This window comes from Trichomycterus rosablanca, chromosome 4, assembly GCF_030014385.1.
Source record: "Trichomycterus rosablanca isolate fTriRos1 chromosome 4, fTriRos1.hap1, whole genome shotgun sequence".
Taxonomy (NCBI): Eukaryota; Metazoa; Chordata; class Actinopteri; order Siluriformes; family Trichomycteridae; genus Trichomycterus; species Trichomycterus rosablanca.
Window position 1 is genome coordinate 43,512,197 of NC_085991.1, and position 13,426 is coordinate 43,525,622.

A 13,426-nucleotide genomic window follows, 5' to 3' on the forward strand; every position below is an offset into this window, starting at 1 on the left:
TCGTAATCATTTCGACTTTAATCTCGTAATATTTTGACTTCAATCTCGAAATCGAAATTTATATGACTTTATTCTCAAAATCAAAACGTATTAATAATTAATATTAATAATATTAATGTTATGTTATTAATAATGAATAATTAATATTTTTCTTTAAAGTGGCCCTAATACGCCGTCGTAGTATTTTATTTATTTAAATTAAAATAAATCCTGTAGGCGTTTGAGCCAAAAAATTAACCGACGCGCTGTGACGTCATTAGCACGAGACACCGCAGCACAGCAGTCACGTGCGGGAGGTGGTGTTTACAGTTCCTGCTCGTGTCGCTTATTCAGTTTTGTCCGGTGATCTTTGGTAGGTTCGTTATTGTGTTAATAGAATAAATGGTTGTAAATCATCTATATTATAAGCTCTTAGTTAACACTGATGTGTGGGTTAGTGTCGTTCTTCCTTATAGACAAACCCACGAGTAAATTTGCTTATTAATGTTTTGTCACGTGTGTTTATTACAGTTGTTCATGCTGTTTAGGAACCCTGTATTTTAAATCAACATAAATAAGCAATTGAATTCATATTGTAAGTTATAAGCCCAATTAATTTACAACTTGAGTATCTTTTAATAGGCTAAACTGTTTAACTACCACTAAGAAGATAATTTAGGGGGGTATTGTTTTCCACTTCAAGTAAAAATTAGTCAACTATTTCTTAGTAAAAACTCTCACTAAACACTTTATTAGGTGCACCTAACTGATACAAATGTTAATTAATTACTTTATAAGCTGCACCGAGTATACAGACGAACTTTGTGGGTTCTACAATTACTGACTGTAGTCCATCTGTTTCTCTGCATGCTTTGTTAGCCCCTTTCATGCTGTTCTTCAATGGTCAGGGCAACCACAGAGCAGGTATTATTTAGGTGGTGGATCATTCTCAGCACTACAGTGACACTGACATGGTGTCAGAAAAATATCCAGCCAACAGTGCCCTGTGGGCAGTGTCCTGTGACCACTGATGAAGGTCTAGAAGATGACCAACTCAAACAGCAGCAAATAGATGAGCGATCGTCTCTGACTTTACATCTACAAGGTGGAGCAACTAGGTAGGAGTGTCTAATAGAGTGGACAGTGAGTGGACACGGTATTTAAAACCTCCAGCAGCACTGCTGTGTCTGATCCACTCATACCAGCACAACACACACTAACACACCACCACCATGTCAGTGTCACTGCAGTGCTGAGAATGATCCACCACCCAAGTAATACCTGCTCTGTAGTGGTCCTGGGAGAGTCCTGATCATTAAGGAACAGCATGAAAGGGGGCTAACAAAGTATGCAGAGAAACAGATGGACTACAGTCAGTAATTGTAGAACTACAAAGTGCTCCTATATGGTAAGTGGAGCTGATAAAATGGACAATGAGTGTAGAAACAAGGAGGTGGTTTTAATGTTATGGCTGATCAGTGTATATTCACTGACTGCATCTCATCTAGTAAGTTTAAACAGTATTTAAAAGTTCCAACAACAACACTGTACCTGATGTGATCATACAAGAATGAAACACCCTACCATCTCACTAGGGATAGTGAAAGGTGATAAGCAGTGCCCCTTTTCCACCAGACATATTGCTTGCTGTTTGGCTTAAACATTGCAGCCTAAAAATCAGAGATTTGTTTCCTCATCTTGCCAAAATTTTACGTTAGGCAACCTTTAAGTGTGCTGTCATAGACCTTTTCCTAAACAGATACTCAACAGTCAATTTAAAGTAGGTCATTCATGTCATATCAGTTAACACACAAACATCCACTACATGTAATGTTAGTGAATCATATTGAAAAATATGACAACTGTTAAATAAAGTTAATATTAAGGCATTTTTAGTTTTGATAAAAAATTCATACATTTAGTGTGACAGTTTGCAGCTAAACTTTGAGTTATTATGAGAATTATGAGCTTTTGCTCTAGTAAAAAAAGAAAAAAACTAAACTCACAAATGTTATTGTTTAAACAGTCAAGGAGGAATATTTGTAAAGGTAGTTATGCAGGCTTAGGAATACTGTTTTATTAACCTAGCAGTGATTCTGTATGTTTATAGATATCCATCTTGGAAATGACGGACACTGTTGAAGTATGTGAGAAGAAGCAATGCCATCTTAATAACGACTCTGTATCAGACATGATTGAGTTTCTCAGCATTGATGTGGATCTGAGCTCCAGCACAACGAATAGAGAGGAAACCTCATGCTCTGTAAGTGACATTTTTTTCTGCAATGGTCATTTTACTGCATTGATTGATGGTCAGTTTGGGAGAGTGATGTCATTTTTAGTGATTTTAATAGAATCCACATCAATATGGTGAAGGGATCCAGTTTTACTTTATTGTAATATCATGAAAAAAAATTGCAGAAATTTACTTTGTTGGATTGTGTGAATGCTATGGAACGTCTGACCACTTCTAAAAACCCTTAACGGAAACTACTGTGAAACTAAATCGAGATTTATCTGGAGCATTTTTCTTGCATACTTCTTTCCTGTGCATGTCCATGTATTTATCAATGCTCTCCGCAAAGTAGAGTGTATCTGCTCACCAATTTACAATGTGTCACTCATCTCTGGAGCTTCACAGCCCATCCATCACAATACAGATTATATTTAATTGGTCTGTTCAAACCTTTCTGACATATAATTACACTTTAATAGTGTCTGTTGGCTTATTTCATGTCTTGTTTTTGGCTTTATGTAGTTCTGTGTTAAACATCATTAAAAATAACACTGTGTAAAGCAGGCCTGTGTTAAAAAAGATGCCACGTTTGAAACATTTATTATTAATATTATATTAATATATATGCATGACTGAGTCAAAAAAGAAGCTCAGTCTAGTTGAGGAGACACTGATGTTCCTGATGATCATATTCTAAACAGGGTAAAAGTTATTATAGTATCATAAAATGTGTGACTTTTTGCATGATGATTTTTTTGTGTAGTTTAGGCAGAATATATCACTCCAATGATAATAACAAAGAATTAAATTCAGGTCCTGATGTGAATCACACCACCTGCTAATTATTTTCCTTTAATTTTGCATCCTACTGTGCTTTTTTAAGCTGAAGCTGACAATCTAAATCATTCAACATCTAATAAAAGCTGTATATGAGTACAATATGTTTCTTTTGCTTCTCTTCTGGGTAGAAAAATGTGATGCGAAAGCAGCGTAACTGGGAAAGGATAATGGAGGCAAAGAAGAGCAAAAGGAAAGAAGAGAAACAGAGAAGGAAGCAGAACCAGCAAGAAAAAGGTGCTTTTATTATTGTTTTACTGAGATGGTTTTTAAGAGCCTGAATGACGTCTTATTTGTGTATTTGTCACTGGATCCAGGTCGTTGCACAGACTGTCCACCACAAAGGCTGTAATTCACTGTGATACTGTTACGTTACTGTACTAATACATTTATATATTTTTTAAAATTTGCCTGTACATTACAAGAGCATTTTTAACGATGCAGTGTTTGTAGCACCATTGGGGATTCGGACCCTGTATCCCAGCAGTAGTAGCTAGCGCAGTTTACTTCAGGAGGATCATATCAGCCCTGATATTAAAAGTAGCAAATCTTAAAGATTTAACTGACTGACATTTGCTGTAAAAACTAAAATGATCATTTTTGGAAGTTTTAATCAAAAGAAATGCATTTGGATGACAACTTCAATGCAGAATACAGAGGATAGATACTGCTTCCACATACCGGGTTCTTAAGTAATGAGTAATGACTGGGTAGGACTGATTTTATTCCTGTTGTCTGTGGCACCATCATATACACATTATTATACATTACAGTTGTGTAATCACTTTTTCTTTCTCGAGTGCTTTATTAACATTATTAACATACCACATTTTGTCTCCACATTTTTGTGCAGACGCTCCTGAGTTTAGCAAACGTGTGATGAAGGCGATTACAAAAGAGCGATTAGAAGAGGCCAGAGCTACTGGACCGAGACTCTGTGTGGACCTGAGCATGACCGACTGCATGTCACACAAAGTAAGGAACTCATCTTTAAACCTCCATAAATAGTCTAATGTTTTGTATAAGATAAAATACATTGTTTTTCACACTGCAAGATTTTCTGTTTGATCCATGCTTTATCTAGTTAGGTAATTTATTTTTATTTGTATTAATCTTCTCATTTAAAAAAGAAACTAATTTAAACAAATGGTAAAAAGTAGCTTGGTTTAATTAATATATACGTACACTAATTTAAAACAAAGTTTTTAAATGTTAGAAATGTACTCCTGCTGGCAAATTCTGGAATCCCATCCTCTACTCTACCCAACCATCATAGACATTTTGGAAAAGAACTCACAAACTTACAAAGCACTTACAAAACTTTGACATAAAATACTGCTGGATCCCCGGTCACTGCGGGATAACAGAAAACAAAAAAGTTGATCAGCTAGCACGAAGAAAAACAAGTGAACAGACAATAGACCTCAAGCTTCCACCCTATGATATCTTTATTCTAGTAACAGCATACATACAAAACCAGTGGCAATCAGAATGGAACTCGCTAACCAACAATAAACTGCATTAAATGTGTCCTAATATTAAGCAAACTACCTTTCTGGAAAAACGTACAGAACAACATTATATACAAGATGCTGTATTGGACACACTCAATCTACGCATTCGTATCTGATAAGGGGAGAGGAGGCCCCCATATGCAACATTTGCCAAACTACAATTACTGTAATTTTGACAGACTGTGTTAAATACAGGGACAGAGAGAGACTAAGAATGACTAACTCAATAAGCAATATCTTCACCAGAAACAATGCAAACATGATAATAAACTTTCTTATAAATACAAACTTAAGGACTTGCTTATAAACCCAATAAGTCACTGAACTAATACAAAGTTTTCATATGAAAAACCAGTCCTGCCTTGAAAATAACTCACCAGAGTAAACAAGGCTTTATAAAAACCAAACAAACAAATAGAAATGTACAGATGATTTTAATCCTTTAATGTCGTAGTACTGTACGGTACTGGACTGGTGAGCAAAAGGTCAATGTTTAAAGCCCCACCACTGCCAAGCTGCCACTTTTGGATCCTTGAGTAAGACCCTAAACTTTTAATTTCTCACAATTGTAAGTTTGGATAAAGGAGTGGACTAAATGCCATAGATGTAAAACTAACTAATCCGGGGGAACTGTAAGGTCATGAGTACTGAATATGGAAGTTCTGCATTCTAACATTATATAAGCTAAAGTTAGAGAAGTGGTTGGTTTTGTGTGTTTAGGAGAAAACTTATGCTAGCTCTCTTCCAAATTACAAATGTCAGTAACTCAGTTTGGGGGACATTTGTAAAATCTTTGTTTTAATAATAGTTATATTTGATAATATTTTACCTTTTTAGTTTCTTTTCCAGGGTGGCACGGTGGCTTAGTGGGTAGCACTGTCGCCTCACAGGCTGGGTTCGATCCCCAGACGGGGAGGTCCGGGTCCTTTCTGTGCGGAGTTTGCATGTTCTCCCCGTGTTTCCTCCCTAATTGGATAAGCGGATAAGAAAATGAATGCGAATGAGTTTCTTGAGCGCTCAGGTGGCGCAGCGGGATATTCCACTGACGCACCAGCACCGAGTTTCTGAACTCTCGGGTTCGAGGCTCGGTGTTGCCACTGGTCAGCTGGGCGCCATCTGGCGGGCATAATTGGCAGTGCCTGCAGCAGATACTAATTGGCCACCGTATCTGCAGGGTGGGGGACCGGACTATATGTGGGTGGGTGGGTCTTCATATGCTGTGTAAGGACCCTGATTGGCAGAAGAGATGCCCATGCATGAAGCGCGGACGAGAAGAGGAAGTTACACGTGTAAAAAAGGTGTGGGCTGCGGCGTGCTCTCCTTGGATGCAAATCTGAAGTCTGTCAGCAGCGGAGAACAAATTGGATGCACTAAATCAGAAGAGAGAATGAGTTTCTTTTCCTCTTGCAGGAGATCTGTCGTCTGGCAGGTCAGATAAGACGACTCTATGGGTCCAATAAGAAATCCACACAGCCATTCCACCTCTTGCTGACTGACATGAAAGAAGATGGTTTGCTTTACAAGGAATGCATCAGAATGAATGAAGGCTTCCTCAACTACTTGGTCAGTAATGGAATGATTTTGAGATGGGGCTGATTATTTATTTGTTTAAGTGTTGCAGTAATACAGAACAATGCAACAATGCTTTTATATCTTTAATGCTCCCCGTGCGTGGGTTTCCTCTGGGTGCTCTGGTTTCCTCCAACAGTTCAAAGACATGCAAGTGAGGTGAACTGGAAATACAAAATTGTCCATGGCTGTGTTTAACATTAAAAGACTTGAACTAATGAATCTTGTGTTGTGAGTAATTACCTGTCCTGTCATGAATGTAACCAAGGTGTGTAAAACATGACATTATAATCCTAATAAATAAATAATAGCTTGTAGTAGCAAAAGAATGCTTGTACTTTGTCAAGTGAAAAACATTCTCACAACACATCCAAATCTGATTTACATACAATTGGAACAAATGATTTACCTGGTTTATACTTTTAAATATTACACTGTGGCCTAATTTTTGGCTAATTGACAAATTGTTTGAAGCAGATTGACATCACAGATGAGAGCTGGATTGATCTGTTTCCCTGTGCTGATGTTGTTTATCTAACTCCAGATGCTCCTGAAGGTCAGTGTAATAATACCTTACAGTTTCACTACATTACTGATTTATTGTTAAGTACACTATATGGACGAAAATATTGTGACACCTAGGGTTGGGCGGTATTGCCGATTTTCATACCGTCATACCGTCTTCAGGAAATATCGCGGTATACAGTATTACCGCGCGGGGGGGGGGGGCGTCGCGGACAAACTTTACAGTGTACACACTTCAGTGTAATTACAATATTTCAATACAATATTTACAATATGTTTTATTCTAAAAAGATTTAACAATCTGAACGTCAAACATTGCTTATCTTGTCTGATCTATAATAAATACGCATAAGTATAAATGCATGTGTATCAATTACACTTTAACACAAACATTAACACATAACATTTTGGCATTGTAATCTTTCTCTGCCCACACAAAACAGAATAATATTATTTCAATTATTTAATTATATTTCAAAAGTTAACTGCTTAGTTTATAGTTACAGATATTTCTTAAAAGTGTATGAACGTGTACGATTAGTTATGCCTGTAATCCAGAATTAAGTTCTATACCGTAACCAAAAATATGAATGTAAATGTTCATGTTGCGATAACTATGATGTAAGTAATGTTAAAATAATTCAAAGTCCAAACATTTGAGTGGTTAACGAGAACGCTACTTTAAATGTCACACAAACTCAGTGCAAAACACGAACACAGAAACGGTACAAATCCGAGCTCTTCTCAGTTTTCAAGGTAAACAAACCTGAAGCAGAAATTTGGCGCTGCCAACCCTAGTGACACCCCTTCTAATTTTTACATGTATGTGTTTTAGCGACAACAGTTGCTAACAGGTGTAATAAATATATTATACACTGATCAGCCATAACATTAAAACCACCTCCTTGTTTCTACACTCACTGTCCATTTTATCAGCTCCACTTACCATATAGAAGCACTTTGTAGTTCTAAGATTACTGACTGTAGTCCATCTGTTTCTCTGCATGCTTTGTTAGACCCCTTTCATGCTGTTCTTCAATGGTCAGGACTCTCCCAGGACCACTACAGAACAGGTATTATTTAGGTGGTGGATCATTCTCAGCACTGCAGTGACACTGACATGGTGGTGGTTTGTTAGTGTGTGTTGTGCTGGTATGAGTGGATAAAACACGGCAGTGCTGATGGAGTTTTTAAACACCTTACTGTTACTGCTGGACTGAGAATAGTCCACCAACCAAAAATATATCCAGTCAACAGCGCCCCGTGGGCAGCGTCCAGTGACCACTGATGAAGGTCTAAAAGATGACCAACTCAAACAGCAGCAATAGATGAGCGATCGTCTCTGACTTTACATCTACAAGGTGGACCAACTAGGTAGGAGTGTCTAATAGAGTGGACAGTGAGTGGACACGGTATTTAAAACCTCCAGCAGCGCTGCTGTGTCTGATCCACTCATACCAGCACAACACACACTTACACACCACCACCATGTCATTGTCACTGCAGTGCTGAGAATGATCCACCACCTGAATGATACCTGCTCTTTGGTGGTTCTGTGGTGGTCCTGACCATTGAAGAACAGGGTGAAAGAAGCTAACAAAGCATGCAGAGAAACAGATGGACTACAGTCAGTAATTGTAGAACTACAAAGTGCTCCTATATGGTAAGTGGAGCCAATTAAATGGACAGTAAGTGTGGAAACAAGGAGGTGGTTTTGATGTTATGGCTGATTGCTGTATAAAGGAAATAATATGCTTCCAAGTTTAACTTTATATGCAGCAACAGTTTAGGGAAGGCTATTTCTTGTCCTAGCATGACTGTGCCCCTATGCATGAAGCAAGCTCTATAAAGACATGAAGATAAGCTTGGTTTAAAGAAACTCCAGTGGCCTGCACAGAGCCCTGACCTCAGCACCACTGAACAGCTTGGGGTGGGATGAACTGGAACTACAATTCAGGCTTTCTTGACCAACATCAGGGCCCAGCCATACAAATACTTGTTAGACTGAATGGGCACAAATTTTCACAGACATACTACAAGTCTTGTGAGAAGGCTTCTCAGAAGAGTTGCTGTTGTTATAGCTGTGAGAATCACATAAAATACCATTTGTGACTTCTGTGTTTTAAATTGGATGTCCAACAAGCTCATGGTCAGGTGTACAAGTACTTTTGCCATATCCTCCTGAGACCCAGCAATTCATTTTTGTCCACTGTAGTGGACATTATGTGTTTGCTAATATCTCTCATACTATACATGTCACTCTGTTTAGTCCTGTTGATTCTTAACATGGACAACTGGGGCTTTAAAATGAACATACTCAGCTGTTTTACATTTGAGAACAATGAAGTCCAGTGGTCCAGTACAGTGGACATATTGTAAAATTCAAATAAAATTTTTTTTTTTTTTCCAATGTGTTTTTCACCACCCCAACACTGAATCTATGTAAAGAAAATTAAACCTTTTTTCCTCTGGGTCTCAGGAGGATATAACATATGTTCATGATACAATTAAAGCAGTCAGAAATAAATGCATTTCCCTTATTTCAGCTTTAGAACAAGTGGATGAAGAAAAAATCTACATTCTCGGAGGACTAGTGGATGAGAGCATTCAAAAGGTTGGTCAGTAACTAGTGATGAAGACCAGTAGTTCATTATTAAAGTATTTGAGTATTTGCTCTCATCCTGATGTATTTGATTTCCATTACTCAATTCTAATTATTTCTGGTCTTCAAACTAAATTTAATATTAAGACAAAGACAATCTGAGTAAATACAAGGTGTATATTTAATAATGTCTGCCATTTTAGTCAGTTTTAATTATTATAATATCTTTGCCCTTGCTCTACACCCATGCTGGCCACCCCATTTGACACTTTGATAGACATTCTGTTGTAAAAATTATGTGTATTGTGTCTTCCTCCACTACTCATGCCAGCATCTCTAGAGACATATGATGCCATCATGCGATTTCTTTTGCCAGGCTTTATTCTGCACACGCCTTAACAGAATGTCTCTGGACACAGTGTGAGTGATTGACTGTCATTCCTGCAGTCCAGATCTTTGCCCTTTTGAAAATGTTTGGCACATCATGTAGAGAAGAACCAAATTATGCCAAGCTGCTTGAATTTTTGCTTCTGAAATGGCACAAAGTCACCCACTGGAGGTGGAGAGCATCTGAAGACGTAAAAAACTGTGATTACAAAGTTTTGTTTGAATATTTTTTGTCACTATTAAACATGAGATATTGTTTACGTGTTAGTCATACCAACTGAAAATGATGTGTCTAACAGAAAATAAGCTTTGCTCGGGCTCAAGAGCTGGGCGTTCACATGGCACGGCTACCTATTGATGAGTACATGGTAAAGAAACCCAACTCCAAGAACTTCCACTCCAAAATCTTAGCCATCAACCAAGGTGTGTTCTTCTTCTTCCTTAGTCCCTGTCTGAATGGGATTAGTTATAGGTGGGTGTATGAGCTGCAATTATTACAGTAGATAACTGTGTGAATGAAGTCAGATTTTAAGACATACATCTGATATGATACTGAAAATGAATCTTTAATAATCATTTAGTGATTTAGAAATTACAAAGAGATCTGTGTGGCCTGTGTGTCACACATGACAGGTTATGTTTGGTACAGGCCAGCTTATTTGCACATTTAAACACTGTTGATTAACCTATCAAAATCGGGGTCTCAGTGGGTCCAGAGTAGGGACAAGGAAATGTTTATATACACTATATAGGCAAGGTAAGTTTATTTGTATAGCACCTTTCATACACAGTGGCAATTCAAAGTGCTTTACATAAGGAAACAATTAAAACATTCCTGAGATCTAGAACCTCAGAAAGGCTTTTTGCAAACATTTAGTTACAATTAAAAAAACATGACATTAAAACAAGATAAAGTGCTTTATAAAATAAGAACATGAAAAACTAAAAGAAAATATAGTAAAATAGCTTAGAAAAGGTAAGTGCAATAAGAGTTCGTGAAACATAAAAATACAGATTTTAAAATATAGATTTTAATAGAGTGGTAAAATCTAGAGCTCAATCATAGGCACAAGAACAAAGAAAAGTTTTTAATCTGGATTTAAACGTTTCTACATTTGGGGCACATCTAATTTCTACTGGCAGTCTGTTCCAGTTATATGCAGTGTAACAGCTAAATGCTGCTTCACCATGTTTAGTTTGGACTCTGGGCTCAACTAGTTGACCTGAGTCCATGGATCTTCGAGATCTACTGGGTTTATATTCTCTAAACATATCTAAGATATATTCTGGGCCAAATCCGTTAAGTGATTTATAGACTAATAGCAGCACTTTAAACTCTATTCTGTAACTAACCGGAAGCAAGTGTAGAGATTTTTTAACTGGACTGATGTGCTCTGTTCTCTTCGTCTTGGTTAAAACTCTAGCAGCAGCGTTCTCAATAAGCTGTTAATGGTCTTTTTGGGAAGTCCAGTTAAGAGACCATTACAATAGTCCACCCTACTGGAAATAAAAGCATAGATGAGCTTCTCTAGATCTTGTTTGGAGAGCAGACCCTTGATTCTGGATATATTTTTAAGATGATAAAAGGCTGTTTTGGTGATGGTTTTGATATGGCTAGTGAAGGTGAGATCTGAGTCTATTAGAATGCCAAGATTTCGGACTTGGTCTTTGGTTTTTAGAGACCGGGAACTGAGGTATTCTAAATATAGAGTTAATGTGTTTCAGCCACAACAATTGCTAACAATTTGCTTTCAACTTGGCAGCAACAGTTTAGGGAAGGCACTTTCCTGTTTCAATGAAAACCTTGATTTAAAGAAACTTCAGTGACCTCCAAAGAGCCCTGACCTGATGTTCTTTAAGTATTAATGTGTATAGTGTGATGTCATTTACATTGTAAGATTTTGTTGTGTTCTACAGTATTTGACATCCTACTGACCTTTCGTGACACTGGAAGCTGGAGCAAAGCCCTCACTGCTGGAGTTCCAGAGGGGAAAGGATACACAGTATCATTAGAAGCTGTGTCTGACCTACCTCGATAACTCGGACTTCATGAAGACATATTATTTTAGACAGAAATCATTTTTTAATATACAGCAGTTCATCAGTGAAATAAGAAGAAACACTGAACTGAAAACTGAAGACTGAACATATTCAGAACCTGTTCTTATCTTACGCCCAGCCCCGCTGGCCTGGACTGTCATTGTCGTTTTAAACCATCATAGCCTGTGGTGGGAACTTACTACATATTTATTCATAGACCATTGCTGTTGGCCCATAGGGACTAAAACATTTTGCCCATTCAGGTGTTAGAAATTGTTGTTAGAACTGCAGTTTATTGCTGGAAAATAATCTGTTTTTAGAATTATTTTACTAGCAATTAATTGGGTCTTTGTGGTAATCACAGTGGATGATTTGTTAAAAACAAATAAAATGAATGTTACATATAATACTTTTATAAATTACACATTACAAACACATCACAAGACAGGAGAGTGAACACTGCAACCTCAAACTCATTCTTACTGTCTTACAATAACTACATTTTAAATGAATGATGTTTATACACCGATCAGCCATAACATTAAAACCACCTTGTTTCTACACTCACTGTCCATTTTATCAGCTCCACTTACCATATAGAAGCACTTTGTAGTTCTACAATTACTGATTGTAGTCCATCTGTTTCTCTGCATGCTTTATTAGCCCCCTTTCATGCTGTTCTTCAATGGTCAGGACCACTACAGAGCAGGTATTATTTAGGTGGTGGATCATTCTCAGCACAGCAGCGACACTGACGTGGTGGTGTGTTAGTGTGTGTTGTGCTGGTATGAGTGGATAAGACACAGCAGCGCTGAGTTTTTAAACACCTCACTGTCACTGCTGGACTGAGAGTAGTCCACCAACCAAAAATATCCCGCCAACAGGGCCCCATGGGCAAATAGATGAGAAATTGTCTCGGACTTTACATCTACAAAGTAGACCAACTAGGTAGGAGTGTCTAATTGAGTGGACATGGTATTTAAAAACTCCAGCAGCTCTGCTGTGTCTGATTCACTCATACCAGCACAACACACACTAACACACCACCACCATGTCAGTGTCACTGCAGTGCTGAGAATGATCCACCACCTAAATAATACCTACTCTGTGGGGGTCCTGACCACTGAAGAACAGGGTGAAAGCAGGCTAAAAAGTATGTAGAGAAACAGATGGACTCCAGTCAGTAATTGTAGAACTACAAAGTGCTTCTTCATGGTAAGTGGAGTTGATAAAATGGACAGTGAGTGTAGAAACAAGGAGGTGGTTTTAATGTTATGGCTGATCGGTGTATTTTAACTTAAGACAGTTTTTGTATTGAATGTCCTACTTGAATGAGACAAATTTTATTAAAGTAATAGTTTAACCTAAAACATTTTAGTTTGGAGCTGTAGGTGAGAGAGGATTTTACTGCAATTTTGTTCCCAGCCTGACTTGCTACAAAGGTATTTTTATTTACTTTCGATGTTTCGCTAGTCAATACAATTTAAGATTTCTGACATGATTAGTTATGTATTTTCATATCCTCTTGCTGTTGTGCAAGACATAATTATACAGTCATCGGTCACTTTGAGTCTTAGTCTTGCCACCCAAAAACCTGCTGGTGGTTGGTGACTCATCCCTCCTTGTCGGTGAGCATGATAAGCGCCCACTGACACTGGAGCAAGGAGGGATGCGTCACTTTCTGGGACACTTCAACACTGTCGTCTAGCCAAAACAATATGGGCCACTGCACACACT

General features: G+C 37.8%; 1 protein-coding gene across 1 annotated transcript; it reads left to right on the forward strand.

The window, feature by feature from the left end:
- The first annotated feature begins 272 nt into the window (after nt 1-272).
- trmt10b (tRNA methyltransferase 10B) lies at nt 273-12,211 on the forward strand. The gene is made up of 9 exons (XM_062993368.1): nt 273-352; nt 2,090-2,242; nt 3,184-3,289; nt 3,906-4,027; nt 5,977-6,129; nt 6,613-6,691; nt 9,207-9,274; nt 9,949-10,072; nt 11,567-12,211. The coding sequence occupies exons 2-9, from the start codon at nt 2,105-2,107 to the stop codon at nt 11,686-11,688; spliced, it is 912 nt and encodes a 303-aa protein (XP_062849438.1). The 5' UTR covers nt 273-352; nt 2,090-2,104; the 3' UTR covers nt 11,689-12,211.
- The last annotated feature ends 1,215 nt before the right edge of the window (nt 12,212-13,426 follow it).

What these genes read in the sequence shown, in the direction of transcription:
- trmt10b (XM_062993368.1), top strand. Translation starts at nt 2,105, where the DNA reads ATGACGGACACTGTTGAAGTATGTGAGAAGAAGCAATGCCATCTTAAT. An exon ending in GCAGAACCAGCAAGAAAAAG is followed by an intron (nt 3,290 to 3,905) that starts GTGCTTTTATTA and finishes ATTTTTGTGCAG; the next exon opens with ACGCTCCTGAGTTTAGCAAA. An exon ending in TGGATGAGAGCATTCAAAAG is followed by an intron (nt 9,275 to 9,948) that starts GTTGGTCAGTAA and finishes TGTGTCTAACAG; the next exon opens with AAAATAAGCTTTGCTCGGGC.